Source organism: Phascolarctos cinereus, unplaced genomic scaffold, assembly GCF_003287225.1.
Source record: "Phascolarctos cinereus isolate Bilbo 61053 unplaced genomic scaffold, phaCin_HiC Scaffold_726;HRSCAF=1367, whole genome shotgun sequence".
NCBI lineage: Eukaryota > Metazoa > Chordata > Mammalia > Diprotodontia > Phascolarctidae > Phascolarctos > Phascolarctos cinereus.
In genome coordinates, this window is record NW_027556098.1 from 54900321 (window position 1) to 54915017 (window position 14697).

The following is a 14697-nucleotide window of genomic DNA, read 5'->3' on the forward strand; positions in this document are numbered from 1 at the left end:
GGTGCAATGGATAGAGCCCCAGCCTTGGAGTCAGGAGGACCTGAGTTCAAATATAGCTTCAAACACTTGTCACTTATTAGCTGTGTCACCCTGGGCAAGTCACTCAATCCCAATTCTGTTACCAAAAAAAAAAGTATTGAGTGAAATTTCTTAGTTAAATTTGACAGGTAAACTGTGCAAGTCAGTGGCTGAGATGAGATCTTTCGTGCTGCTGACAACACCAAAATATGCCATTTTCTCTTTTTTTTCCTTTTTAAAAAGCATATAAAACATTTGAAGGATGCAGATGTAGGAAGAAAAATATACATTTCACAATGACTTTGAAAAAGTACATACATTTAATGATAGTGACATAAATACAATCTTTACTAATGAACAAATCACAATTAAGATTTCATTTTTCTTGAACTTCATACAATCACATTTCAGAAATTTTCTTACACAATGACAAATTGAGTCCAGGTGTAGACAGATAGAAAACAGCTAACTCTTGGCAAAGCAGGTTACATTTGTATGTTCACCAAATAGATTGGATGGGAGGGTCAAATGCTCTACATAAATATAATAAAATGAAAGATTTGATGTTTTTCTTCCCTTCAATTACATGTATTTGCCATATACTCACAGAAAATACAGTTGTACCTGCCTCCTCCTGACCCAACTACTTTTCATGGAGTTCTGAATAAACCTAACTTCAAATGAAGTAATCATTTGTAACAGTCCATTACGCAGGAATCTGGGCTTGTTTCTGAAGTATGTATGGAATGTTCTTCTTATACTGACAACACACTGGTTTTTATGAGCAAGTATAAAAAAGTTTACCTACTAAGTTATATTTAAGGGAGAAAAGGAATTCACAGAATTTACTGGCACACTCATTGCAAACTTATAAAAAAGTAATAGAGAGGCAATATGGGGTAATGGAGAAAGATTTAGACTGAGGAGACCTATGTTTCAGCCCAGTCTCTGACACTCTAATAGTCACTGTGCCACCATAGGTAAGTCTTTATTTAAACTCCCTGAGCCTCATTTTTCTTGATGTAAAATGGGGATGATACTTGCTCTCCATATCTTGCAAGATTTGTCATGAGCAAAAAAAAATAATAAAAAGCCCTTTTTTGGGTAAATCTTAGAATCCTATATAAATGTAATTATGTTTGCAATTGGAAATAGCCAAAAAAAGTTTCTTCCCTGATTTAGAAACAAATAGTGTCAGATAGAGGGATATTATTATTATTATTATTATTATTATTATTATTATTATTATTGGCAATGTGGTCCCAGAGAGCCAGGAAGATGGGTTCAACTCTGCTTCTGACACCTACCAGCTGGTTACTTGTGGGCAAGTCACTTAAATTCTCAGTGCTCTAGACAACTTTCTAAGATAAGTAAGAGCTTGCAAAGCAGAAGCTTATCTGGAATGGTAAAGGGAGTTTCATCACCCAAGAGCTCCTTATATCAATTTCCTTATTATTAACTTTGCTCTTCCTTCCCTTAAAAAAAAAGTCAGTGTCAACTCTGAAGTTCTAGAGATTAATTTGAGGGCAGCTAGGTGGTACAGTGGATGGAGCACTGGCCCTGGATTCATGAGGACCTGAGCTCAAATCCAGCCTCAGACACATAACACTTACTAGCTGTGTGACCCTGGGCAAGCCACTTAACCCCATTGCCTAAAACAACAAAAAAGAAAAAAAGAGAGATTAATTTGGATTTGCATACAAAAATAACAAAATAGTGGAAATATAATTGCCCCTCCCCAAAACATAGTTTAGAATTGGAGGATGTAGAAGTTGGAAGGAACCTCAGGGGCTATTTAATCCAATCTGTAGAGTCCCTTCTACAATACAGATGACAAATGCTCACTCCACCCTGAAAATCCTCCAATGACAGGGACCCCATTTCTTCTCATGGTAGGCATTTTACTTTTGGCCAGTAAGCACTGCTAGAAGCTTTTCCATATATCAAACCAAAATTTATTTTCTTTGATTTCCACCAAGTGCTATTCTTCCCTGAATCCAAGAATAACAGCTATTCTCCCTTTCATACAATGGCCCTATATATTTTTGAATATGGATGAAATACTGTTCTAGGAGTCAGGAAGACCTGAGTTCAAATTCCACCTCATACAATTACTAACTGCCTAATCTTGGGCAAGTTATTTGACCTCTCTGTGCTTCAATTTCTTAATCTGTAAAATGAACGGGTTGATCTTGACAGTCACTAAGACCCCTTCCAGCTCTAAAACTATGATCCTTTGTACCTCCTCAGTATTTTCTTTTCTAAACTAAAAAATCTTGGTTTCTGTTAAGGCATAGTCTCCAATCTCCTCACCTTCTTGGTCATCTTCCTCTGGAATGCTCCATTTTTTATCACTGTTCTCACTAAAACATGGTCCTTGGATGTAAATAAAATCCTCAAGACCTGGTCCACCCAGAGCATAATACATTGAGAATATTACCTCCCTTTGTTTTGGATACTGTTTTTTTTTTAAATAGCCTAGTATATCATTAATATTTTTGGTTGTCATGCCACACTATTGTCTCAATTTGAGCTTGCAATCTTATAAATTCCCTACATCTTTTTCACACAAACTGTTACGTGGCCATACTTCCCCTCTTCTAAACTTGTGAAGTGATTTTTGTTTTTAGAGCGCAAAGGCAGAACTTTACATTTATTCCTATTATATTTCATCTTACAAGTTTTGGTCCATTGCTTTAGCTTAAAAGATTCTTTTTGATCCAGAGTTTGTCAAAAACATGTTAACTATACCTCTCTGCTTCATGTCACCTGAAAATTTGAGGAGCATGTTAGAAGGACTCACACAAGGGAGAAGAAAGTAGTTTATGCTTTTTATTACTGAAACTCCCATCTGTTGCTAGAAGTATGGGGAAAGATAGGAGATGATATGTTTCAAAAGTCTGAGGAATCAGTAAGAAGAAAAATATTATCAATATACAACCTTAAATAGATTTTTTCATCTTTTAATTCAATTAAATTCAGAAAGCATTTGTTAAGTGTTACACATTTCCTCCACATGTACCTACCCTTCACCCAATTTAGCTTATTTGCAGATCCTTGTAAACAATATTCATTCTACACCTCCAAGCTTTTTCACAAGCACTCTTGCATATGGCATGTTCTCACCAACACTTTTTACAACCTTTAGTTTCCTTCTAGGCTCAGAGGGCTTTCCTGATTTCCCCATGTATTTGTGTCCTCCCCATATAATTTTGTATTTATTTTCTCTATTTCCTGTATTTACTTATATGAAAACTTGTATCTCTCTAGTAGAATATAAGTTCTTTGACGGTCAATGGGGAGGGAACAGTCTTAATCCTTAATTCGCATTGTTTTAGGGACTATTTGCCCGTTTACCAAGAGAAGATGAGGTCCCTGACCTGCTTTCAATGGAGTGTTCATATGGGATTCTGGCTCGTGATTACCTTATTCAATAGGCAAAGGACTTTCCCTGAGCCTGTGACCCATCTCTCCAAGTTATGTAACACCTATGTTAAGCTAATCATGTTAGTGTTCCAACTCTGCTCACTCTCCTTTGATTACCAATTGTTTCCCCCAAAGTGTCAAGGTCCATTCATGATTCCATGAAGCAGCAGCAAAATCAACAGCTAAGAGGAGAAAGTAACTAAAGCAAAGAGCTTAAGCTGGAAATAATCAGATACAGTGAAGATAACAGCCCAGACAAAATCCTCAATGCACCCAGCTTTGGTTCAGTCTTTTAAAATCCTCAGCAAATCTGTGTGGGGAAAAGAGAACTAAAACTTAGTGCTTACCCTCCCTCCTAGACTTTCTCCCCCTTCCCCTCCACCCCCAACCAAGGGCAGTACTTCAAAGAAGACAATGGATTTAAACATGGCATATGCCTGGTAAATTTGTTTTCACAGCTTGTAACAGATAGCTTTGTTCTAGAATGTGCTACCTTTCTTGGCAGTCTAGAAATAACACTGCTACAGAGATGGTTTAGCCTTCTGGCTATAAGAATTCCACTTTAGTGCTCCTTTTGAGGAAACCAATTGCAAATGTCTGAGAAACATTCTGGAATGTTCCAAGCTAGCTTGTTAGAAGATGGGTGTGTCAGAACACACCAACACAGCAGATTTACGCCCCCCCCAACCCCTAGCCCCTGCAAAACACATACAATCCATGTATGTGAAATGGATAGACATAGGCCATAATTGGCCTACTACATACCAGACACTTCGCAAATTTCATTTGATTCTCACAATAATTCTGGGAGGAAGGTGATGCTATTGTCCCCATTTCACAGTTGAGGAAACTGACACAGACATATTAAATGACTCGATCAGGGTCACATAGCTCTTAAGTGTTTAAGGCCAGATTTGAATTCAGGTCTTTCTGACTCCAAGCCAAGCACTCTATTATCTATTCCACCACCTAGCTGCCTAGCCAAAAGAAGACTGGGTTCCAGCTCTCTTTCTTACTATGTGATTGGTGAACAATCTCTGTTTCTTTCTCTTTAAGATGAAGCTGTTGGTAAAGTCCCTTCCATCTCAAGGACTATAACCTTTAGCAACCTTTTTAAAGTTCCCAGTGAAACCATGTTGAGCTTAGTAGAATCATTTTTTAGCTTACCAAACAACTTCTAAAATAGTTATGCTATTTGTGTTCAGTATCTCATGATGAAAATTTCCTTTGTGAAAGAGTGGTTTGCTATTTTGGAAGCTGAGGTGGGGAGAGGATCAGTGAATAGTGATAGGAAGGAAAAAAAAAGAATGGACTAACAGCAAGACATTAAAAAATACACATAAGAGCAGAAGGAATTTCAAAAAGGGGCACAAATAGGACATTTTTGTCACTACCATGTTAAACTTAAAACACAAACTGTACTAACAGAAGTTCATAGTTACATATACAGTCGTCTTCTGTTCTTTGTCTATGTTTGTTGATATGAATTTCGTAATAAAAATTTTTAAAAGAAAAAGAAATGATTCACCCATTAACTAGTTTCAGGTAAGGATGGGAGGAGGGTCAAACACCTCAAACCAAACAACAACAGAAACCTTTGGCAAAACCTTGCTCTAGAGAGCAGAGTTCCTGTCTTCTTTCCCATCTTAATTCTTGAAATTCAGTTCATTCTCAGTCCAACAGCCCTTTCTCTGGGGAGGTGGCTCTGTCTTGCGTCTGTGGCTCAACAGTGCATCAAGGTTGCCTGTATCTCTTAATTGTGATATCCTGTGTCAACAAACCAGAGCAATGAACTCTAGTTCTTAGCTTACTGGAATTCCATGACATTGTAATGGAGTCACTCCATTGCAAAATCAAGGACTACTTCGCTAAAAATAGAAAGCTTTTGTGAATCAAACTTTTCTGCCAACTGAATGCTTTTTTGATATAGCTGTTTACACATGATTATGACATATAGTAGAATGAGAAGATTCCACTCAGAAACACAGAGATGTTGGCAGTGTCTACATGAGACAAAATTAAGGAGAAACCTAACAATTATCTGGTTAATCTGATACACATAGACTGTCAATACATAAAAGTTCTTACTCCAAAGGGGATGGTGATGAAGGAAGAGGGGTTGAATGATATATCAAATTCCTCCCCCTCCCCCAATATGCTTTTCTGTATAGGCTTCAGAAACATGGATGAACTTCAACTGTTGTTTTTTTTTTTAAACACAAAATATATCAAGAGCTTATCTATCTCTCATCTCATAAAATAAGCCTGTAAAAGACAATCAATACAAGATTCCCCAGACATAACACTCTGGCAGATATGCAGAGTTATGTAACAATACTTTCCCTTTGTGGTGAAATGTTCAAATCCTAAGACACTAGAACTCTGATGACCTAAATTAACATTGGCCTTTCACGCTGTCATTGGTATCAAATGAAATGTTTCCTGGATTAATCTGATGTAGTGGAGGCAGCCGGGTCTCCAAAGGCTTGTCAGCAGAGGACTGAATAGTCTGATTTCTCTTTCTCAACATTTGTCCAACTCCCATCATGGGAAACCTGCCTCTACTTTTCACACAATTTGGACTCCCCAGAGGATGTGTGGTGCCATTAGGAGGAACTGCTGGAGGGGAACACATACCCTCTTCCCTTGAAGGGCTATTTTTTTCTTCACAGGCAAAAGAGACTGGAGTAGAATGAGTGGGAGCTTTGCTAGGGGAGATGCTCCCCAGTGGTAAGACTGGGGATAATGTCCTCTCATTAGAGTTTCTTCGTAAAATGTTCACTGGTGAACTCAAAATCCTATAGTGATGAGTTGGAGAGAGCAGTTCTATTTGGTCCTCTCGATCAACAGATTCAAAAGACCGCACAACATCTAGGATTAAATGAGCTTCCTTTGACTGGATCCCCATGCTTGCAGGTTCTTGCTGATGAAGCTCCTGCTTCTTCATAATTCTTGGGGTCCTGGGATGCTGAATTTCTAGATATTCCAAGGAACAAGAAGCAATACACCCAGTCTTGGCTCCTACAGCAGCTTCGTGGAAGGGGCTAAGGCCACGAAATGAATCTGCAATCAGGAAAATCAAATTATAGAAAAAGCCATAAATGCCTGATATGACTTGCCTGATATCAACAGGATAAATGAGGACAGGAAGAAAGAGAGTAACTTTTTACTTCTTTTTTAAAATTATAAATTATAAGTTAGTCAACAAAAACAAATATTTCCACATATAAAGGTCAGAAAAATATGATTACATAAGAAACCATGAATCTAAAAAAAACCCATGGATCTATTACATATTTTAATACATACTTTAATATATAAGTATTTTAACACATACAGTATATCAATCATAACAATTATATATTATTGTAATATTAATGTATACAGAATTTTTACTACATATGGCTATGCTTTTCTGAGCCCCCATCTAAGCTTCCTTCTGATCTCTTCTGTGTATTTTTTAAATGTTTGTGTGGTTCTTCCTTCCTTCCTTTCAGTTCCTTACCACTAATCTTCCCATTCTACATCCCAAAACCCTTCCAAATAAAAGCCTTCTCTTTAACAAATAATTATAGTTAAACAAACAAATTTATGTTGTACCTATTCTATCACCTCTCATCCAAGAGGTAAAAGGTATGCTTCATCATTAGTCTTCTGAAGTTATTATGATCACAAACCAATGATGCACAAATAAAATTAATTGTTTTAAAAATCATTTTTGTTGGCATTTAATTGGGCAAAATGGTTTTAAATAATTTCCTTTATTTTCTCTTCATCTGTTGTGAGTTCTTCATTTTTTGAACTTAACAATGTGGTTTTTCTTTCAAAAACATCAGATTAGCAAATACTATGTCTATTGGTTCAAAAAAACCCCTCTAGTTCCTAGTATTATTTATAATTGAATAGGTTTTTTGTTTTGTTTTCAATTTTATCTCTTTGATTTTCAGAATTTCTGCCTTGGTGGTAAGCTAGTTTTTAATCTGTGTAACAGACAGAATACAAAAGTATCTTTCTACAAAAGAAAATGGAAAAAAATCTTGACAGACTAAAACTTTAGGTTTAATCTAATATTACAAAATTCAGAGATAATTATGTCTTGCACTTGACTGAAAAACCAACCTTTTAAGTACAAGATGGAGGATTCATAGATAGACAGGAACTGTATTGAAAAAGATCTGTAAGCTTGTAGAGTGTCAGCTTAAGGAGTCAGCAATGTGACATGGCACCCAAAACAGGGGTATTGTGATGCATTAAGGAGCATAGCTTCTAAGAATAGAGGAGGTATTAGTCTTACAGTACTCTGATCTTGTCAGGCTTCATCTCAAATAATAGTTTTATTTTTGGGCTTCAAAGTTTATAAAGGACATTGATAAACAGGAGAGGATCCAGAAGGAGGCAACCAGGATGATGTAGGGTCTCCAGTGCATGACATAAGAAAAGAAGACTTAGGAGAGACACAATGGTGATGTTTAATATTTGAAGGGTGGTCATATTGGGGAGGAATTAGAGGTGTTCTCTTTGGTTCCAGAGGGTGAACCAAGAGCAAAGTGTAAAAGTTGGAAATAGGCTAAATTATTGTTTGATATCATGAAAGACTTCATAACAAGTAGAGCTGTCTCAAAATGGAATGGACTGCTCTTTGTCCTTGGAGGTCTTCCAACAGAGGCTGGATAAACAACTTTTGGATATGCTACATCGAATGTTTCTTTGATGCCTAGAGTGCACCATGTGGCTGTTGAGGGCCCTTCCAAATCTAAAATTCTGCAATTCTATGAAAGAAACTCCAAATTAAACACACTTATAAATATCATAGACACAATCTAGAGATTCCAGGCCAAAGAAAGAGTCTCACAAGAAACCAGGAAAAAAGTATGAAAGAATCAAGTACCAAAGAATTACAGTCAGGATCACACAAAATCTGGCAGCAACTTATCTTAAAGAAAATAAATCTTGGAATACAATATCCCAAAAGACAAAAGAAAAATGCCTATAACTGCTGGTTCATAAAAGCTTCTCATAGAAACTATAGATACTGTTACAGTATCTTTAAAGTCCAAATGGGATGTTGAGGGAGGAGTACTTTGCACTGACAGTTGGGGGGTCAATTGAAAAAAATGTCTTACTGTGAGATACCTTGCCCTATGGAGTCAGGAAAAGAGTGTGTGTTTTAGAGTTTTGATTTATGGGAAGGAAATGAGTTTGGTAAAGAGAATGTTGGAGAGAAGCTGGAAAAGAAAGGTAAAGAATATGGACAGCTCTTTTCTTATGAAGATGTTATCACCTTTATTTTGAGGATTTTTTGAGAAGAAACTATATTTGACGTCTTAAGAGAGATGTGGAACTTGGTTTTTACAAGTGAAGAAAAGTCATTTGCTGTTAGAGTAAGGATTTGAGGTGACTAACTTTGACATTTGCCATAACCAAAATATTGTAAATAATTATCTGTCTTTGCTCTATTACTCATTTTTATTTGTTCATAAATTGTATATGAGTAACTACTATTAGGAAAGGAGAGTTCTCCAGTATATTAAATAGATGATATTGAATGAACTAGTTGAGGGACTTAATTAACTAATGAATAAAAAGAGGTCATATTTTTATTAATTAGAAGGAAAACATCCAACACACCCTCTAAATAACTGTAAACTTCTATATAACAAGGATAAAAATGGGAAAAAATCAAGTAGCAGGCTAAGGAGTGACTTACAAGCGAGTGTGGTAAATCCCATAAAACCTGCCTACACAACCAAGAAAACTTATCTGTAAAAAATGACTATAACATTACAGAGGAGAAAATGGGGAAAAATAGAATAGAAGACTTTAAAGCATTCCTTTTGAGAAAAACAGAGCTGGGGACCAGTCTTTCCCCTCTTTCTACACAAACAAGAGAGACAAGAGAAACCTAGAAAGGTAACTATGCTTGAGCAATTTGAGAGAATTAAATAATAATTAGATGTTTACATCTTAATAAGGAGAAAGATCATTATCCCTTTAAAACCTCACCTTTTTTAAGAGCCAAAGAAAACCTCAAGTCTTGAGGGGAATCTGTGTTGTTTTGTTTGATTTAAGAGAGCAAAGAAAAACAAAGGGAAAAGGCACATAGAAAGAAAGAAATGAAGAAGAGGGAGGCACTTACTATTCATCATTATAGGTATGCATCATAATAAAAATATACAAACATGGAGGCAGGGGTAAGGGCATGCAGTTATCTTACGAACTTTTATCTGAAGGTGGAGAAGAAGACCCATGAAGAATGGAGTGTAGAATTAAATAAAAATCAGTTGGGAAGTTGAAAGGGACACGGAGAAGGAAGAGGAATGTTTAAAAGGCTGGGTAGAACTGAAGAGGAAATAATCAGAAACAATTCCTTTTGCTATGGAGGTCACATTGCAAAGGGAGCTTAAAAGGAAAAAAAGATTAAGATCCAGTAACTTAAATATGGGCTGGGTGAATAGAGGAAGGACAAAAGGGCGAGATCAGACAGACTATTTCAATTACAGATAACTATCAGTAATCCCAGGGGCAGCTAAGTGGACCAGTGGATGGAGTGCTAGGCCTGGAATCATGAAGACTTATCTTCATGAGTTCAAATATGGCCTTAGACACTTATTAGCTGTGGATCCTGGGCAAGTCACTTAACTGTGTGGTTTTTTTTTTCATTTCCTCATCTCTAAAATGAGCTGGAGAAGGAAATGGCAAACCACTCCAGTATCTCTGCCAAGAAAACCCTAAATGGGATCATGAAAAATCAGACATGACTGAAAAAAAAAAACACTGAACCGAATAACTGAATTGTTAATGCCAATACATTTGTCTCACTTTTCTTTTTCCTATAAAAGGAGCAGGGGGCAGACAAAGAAAGGATATGATATAAGGAAAAAAACTAACAATCATATCCATGAATTTGAATGAGATGGGAATTCTCATAAAACAGAGGGTGGATGAATGGAACAGAAAGCAAAATTTAACAATATTTTGTTTAACATTCTCCTACTGAACCTGTTCTTCACCTTACAGACTTCAAAATCATGCCTCTACTTTTCTCTTATCCTGAACCTTTCCTTCTCACCCTGGAATATCCTACCACACCTGTGGTCTGCTCATAAAATATCCCTCCACCAGATTTTCCTTTTTCTCTCATTGGTGAGTTGCTCCTGAAACCTCCTTTTTAAAAAGGGGCCCAGGCTGGCCTGTCTTCATTCCTCTTTCAGCCCTATAGGTGATTTTCCAGATTTCAAAATCAACCCTCGCCCCAACTAGCTAAGTACCACAATCCCACCTTCCTCACTTTGCTTCTCAGCTTCTTTTTTGCGCGTCTTCCTCCATTAAAATGTAAATTGCTTGAGGACAGGAAATATTTTTCCTATTGTTTGTATGTTATCTCCAGCTCTTAAGACAGTTCCATCATGCTCTCATACAAGAGAATAGTGAAAATGTAAACAGTAAAAGGAATTAAGAAAGGAAACTATATTTTATGTAAAGGTAACATAGAAAATGAAGTAAAATAAATATTAAAAACATATGTAACTCAAATGAAACAGATTAAATATTTAAAGGAAAATCTAATTGAACTTCAGGGAAAAACAAACAAAACAGTAATTTTGAAGAATCTTAATTTGCTCCTTATTTAGACATATTTAAACAAAATATAAGTATGGAAAGATTTAAAAATATGAATAACATTTTAGAAAGGCTGAATGTGATAGTTCTCTGGTAATTTACTGAACAGAGAATTAAAAGGACATATTTCTTGGGTCTAGATGGCACTCTTAATCCAAATAAATGTAGAAAAATCAAACATCCATTACTTATAAAACAAAATTATAATCAATAAACATAATTTAAAGAAAGGAAGGCCTAAGTGGAGACAAAAGAGTGTGTGAGTCAAAAAACAAATTATAGACATGACAGAAAATTTTATCAAAGAATATTATAAAATTTTAGTCAATATTATAAATATTATAAAAATTTTATCAAAGAATATTACAATATAATATCATATTAAGAAACCTGTGAGATGAAGCCAAAGCAATTTTAAGGGGAAAAATTATATCTTAAAACATACTAATCAACAAAAGAGAGATGCTAGAAAAGCCACAAACACAAAAAAAGAAATTTTGAAAGATATAATTGAAAAAGTTTGATGAATAAATAAAATTTTGAAGTTTTTAAAGAGACTAATAAAGTAGAAAAACCATTAACTAACTTTTAAAGGAGGAAATACCAAATCACCAATATAAAAATATATAAAAGGAAAAATCACAACTAATGATGAGGAAACAAAAGGAATTTAGACATCATTTTGCCTAATTACACGCCAACTTATATCAATGGATAACTTAAATTCATATTTATAAAAATATAAGACACCTGACCAAGACATCAAGTCACTTTAATTTTTAGGTGCAACTTTCTGAGGTTTACACAGTAGGGAATGATCCGCATTATACAGAGAGAATTAATTTGAGCTTCTTTATCTGGGAATTCCCTACACCTGTGAAATTAGAGGTATAGTCCCCATTCTTATCACTATCAAGTAGGTAAGGGATAGAGGGAAGGGACCTATAAATACAATAACATTTAAGGCAGCACTTTTTATTATAATAATTATAAACAAAATGGGTGCCTATTATCTAAGGAACAGCTGAACAAATTGTCATTAACATGAATGCAATGGAAATGAAGGCTATGATAGATTCAGATATATGGAAGAATATGTATGAACTGATGCAGAATGAAATGAGCAGAATCAGGAGAACAATTTGTGTTTGCCATAATAATGTGAGGGGAAACAACTCTGAAAGACTTTTGACTACAGGAGCAACCAATCATGATTTCAAAAGATAGAAAACAAATCTTATCTTGCATCTCTTAGTAGAAAGCTAATGGATTAAAGCACAGAATTAGATATACATTCTCAGATACAGCTAACATATTTGGTACAAGGAAGGACTTTTCCTTGGGGGGCAGGGCATGGTAGAGAGGAAGATAAGTTGGTAGTTGCGATAATTTTAAAAAGCATCAATAAAACATTTTAAGGGTTAAAATAAATGAAAAGAACAAGATAAAAGTAAAACAATATTTTAAAAACAAGCTTAGTTATATAAATGTTATCCATTATTAATCTTTAATTAATGTCAAATTCTTAGCTTGCAATTTATGCCAGGAAAGAAAGGGGAAGGCCCACAAATTTGCTTTTAATAAAAAAGATAGATTTCAAGTTCAATTTGTAACATGATGCACTTCTATTTTTTTTTCTACCAAATATATATGTAGGTATAAATGGCTTATTTTAATGGCCCAGTGTAGGCAGCTGCCTAAGTGGTGTGATATGACGAGTGATTTAGGGGCCCTGGCAAATCTCCCAGCTGAAAAATATCCCCTTTGTAGACCATCTCCCTGTTCCCAACACCCCATGCTCATTCCTGCCTCTTTGCTTTTGCTCCTGCTGTTTCTTTACTTCAGGCCCTCCTCCCTAATCTGTCAAGTTCTGCTGCCCCATAAAGCCTCGAACTTCTCCAGCCCACACAGATATCTCCCTTCTTTGACCTTCTGTTGTGCGTATAATTGGCAACACAGTTAGACGTGTACTTGTTCTCTGTTTTATGTACCTTAACCTTGTCTCCTCAATATGACTGTAAACTGTGAGGGTAGGAACTATGCTTTATACTTCTATATCTTAACAGGACCAAGGATAACAGTGGGCATATGGAAGGCATTCAATAAATACACCTAGGTTGATTGATGAAGGAAATTGCTTTTGACTAACCTTTTTCTGGGAAAGTAGGCTTGGTAGCTTTCTGGTCCTTTCTGGCCTTGGTGTTTTGAATCTGTGTGATGAGACAAGCAGATGGCTGCTTGTATGAAGTCAGGTTTTTATCTAGTGTTTTTGGAAATGGTCGATGAAGAAAATCCCCTTTCTTCTCTTGCTCTTTAAGCTTTTTGTCCTTTAAATCAAGAGACAAAGAAACACACACACACACAAAATCAATTTGATTCTTCTTTAAAACGGAAACAAACGAGAAATGTTGGACCATCTGAGCATCACACTATGGGCTGTATTTAAAGAAAGAAAAAGAAATCAGTTAATCAGGGAATTAAATGCCCCTTGAAATTCTGCTCTCCTGTGCTCCTGGGATTTGATGACTTCTGGATACTTTGAACCATGCTGTTTCAAGGAATTCTACCCCAGGGCAAGGTCATTCTTGTGAGGTCATTTATTATGGGTCACACTGATTAAAGTTAGGACATATAAATCTAGGCTATCACAAATCTACCATCTGCCTTTAAAGTGATACTCTGAGATTCTGTTTATAGCATTTCCTTTGCAAGGGCAGCACTAAATTTAAAAGCTTCTAATTTACTTTAAGCCAACAAGTATTAAGGAGAGTCAAGGAAGTGAATAGCAGAATTATGACTACAAATTAGTTTCTCTGTAAGATCCTGGATAAGAGTGAAGTAGCACAGTGGACAGAGTGTCTGTCCTGGAGTTAGGAAGATCTGAATTAAAATCTGGATACTTATTTAACTGTGTGACTCCAGGCAAATCACTTAACCCTTTTGCCTCCGTTTCCTCATCTATAAAATGAGCTGGGAAAGGAAATGGCAATCTACTCCAGTATGTTTGTCAAGAAAACCCCAGATGAGGCCATGAAGAGTTGAATATGACTGAAACGTCTGAACAACAAGAAGATCTTGGATAGTGGACTTTGGTTTAGGTAGAAAGGCTAGAACTTTCTCTTACTCACTATTCTTAGAGGCATATAATTGAGTTACTTAATCTTATATATGTATATCTAAGGGTGTGCACATACATTTACCTTTTAATTTATGAGTCTCCAATCCCATGACATAGAAGGGCATTCTTTAGGGGTTCAATGAACTTATAATAAGTAGATTTTGTTATGAAGAACAAAGTTTGGCCAACAGAACAAGGGTAAAGCAGATTCCTCCCAAATTATACCTATTTTATCTAATTGGGTTTGGCTTCAGGCATCACCTATCACCTTCCCCTGGTAGCTGTAGGGCAGAGACTGTCTTTTGCCTGTTTTTTGGGGTATCTCCAGTACTTAGCATAATGGAAAATAATAGGTACCTAATAAGTGTTTATTAACTGACTGACGGCCCTTTTCTACCAGTTTCTTTCACTTTGGTAGAGGCTGGAGATTTTACCTGGGTGATTGGGGTTTTTTTTGCTAGCAATAAGCTGTTTATTAGCAAATGCTCCCAAAACACATTTTTGCCATATTGTTT

At 35.9% G+C, this 14697-nt stretch overlaps 1 protein-coding gene across 1 annotated transcript in view; it reads right to left on the reverse strand.

Annotated features, from left to right (window-relative positions):
* Window positions 1-319: 319 nt before the first annotated feature.
* Window positions 320-14697, reverse strand: part of HUNK (hormonally up-regulated Neu-associated kinase) — a 134917-nt gene continuing 120539 nt past the window's right edge. Inside the window, 2 exon segments of the mRNA XM_020995942.2 lie at window positions 320-6507; window positions 13214-13391. Of these exon segments, the coding sequence (XP_020851601.1) occupies window positions 5840-6507; window positions 13214-13391 (846 nt within the window). The 3' untranslated portion in view covers window positions 320-5839.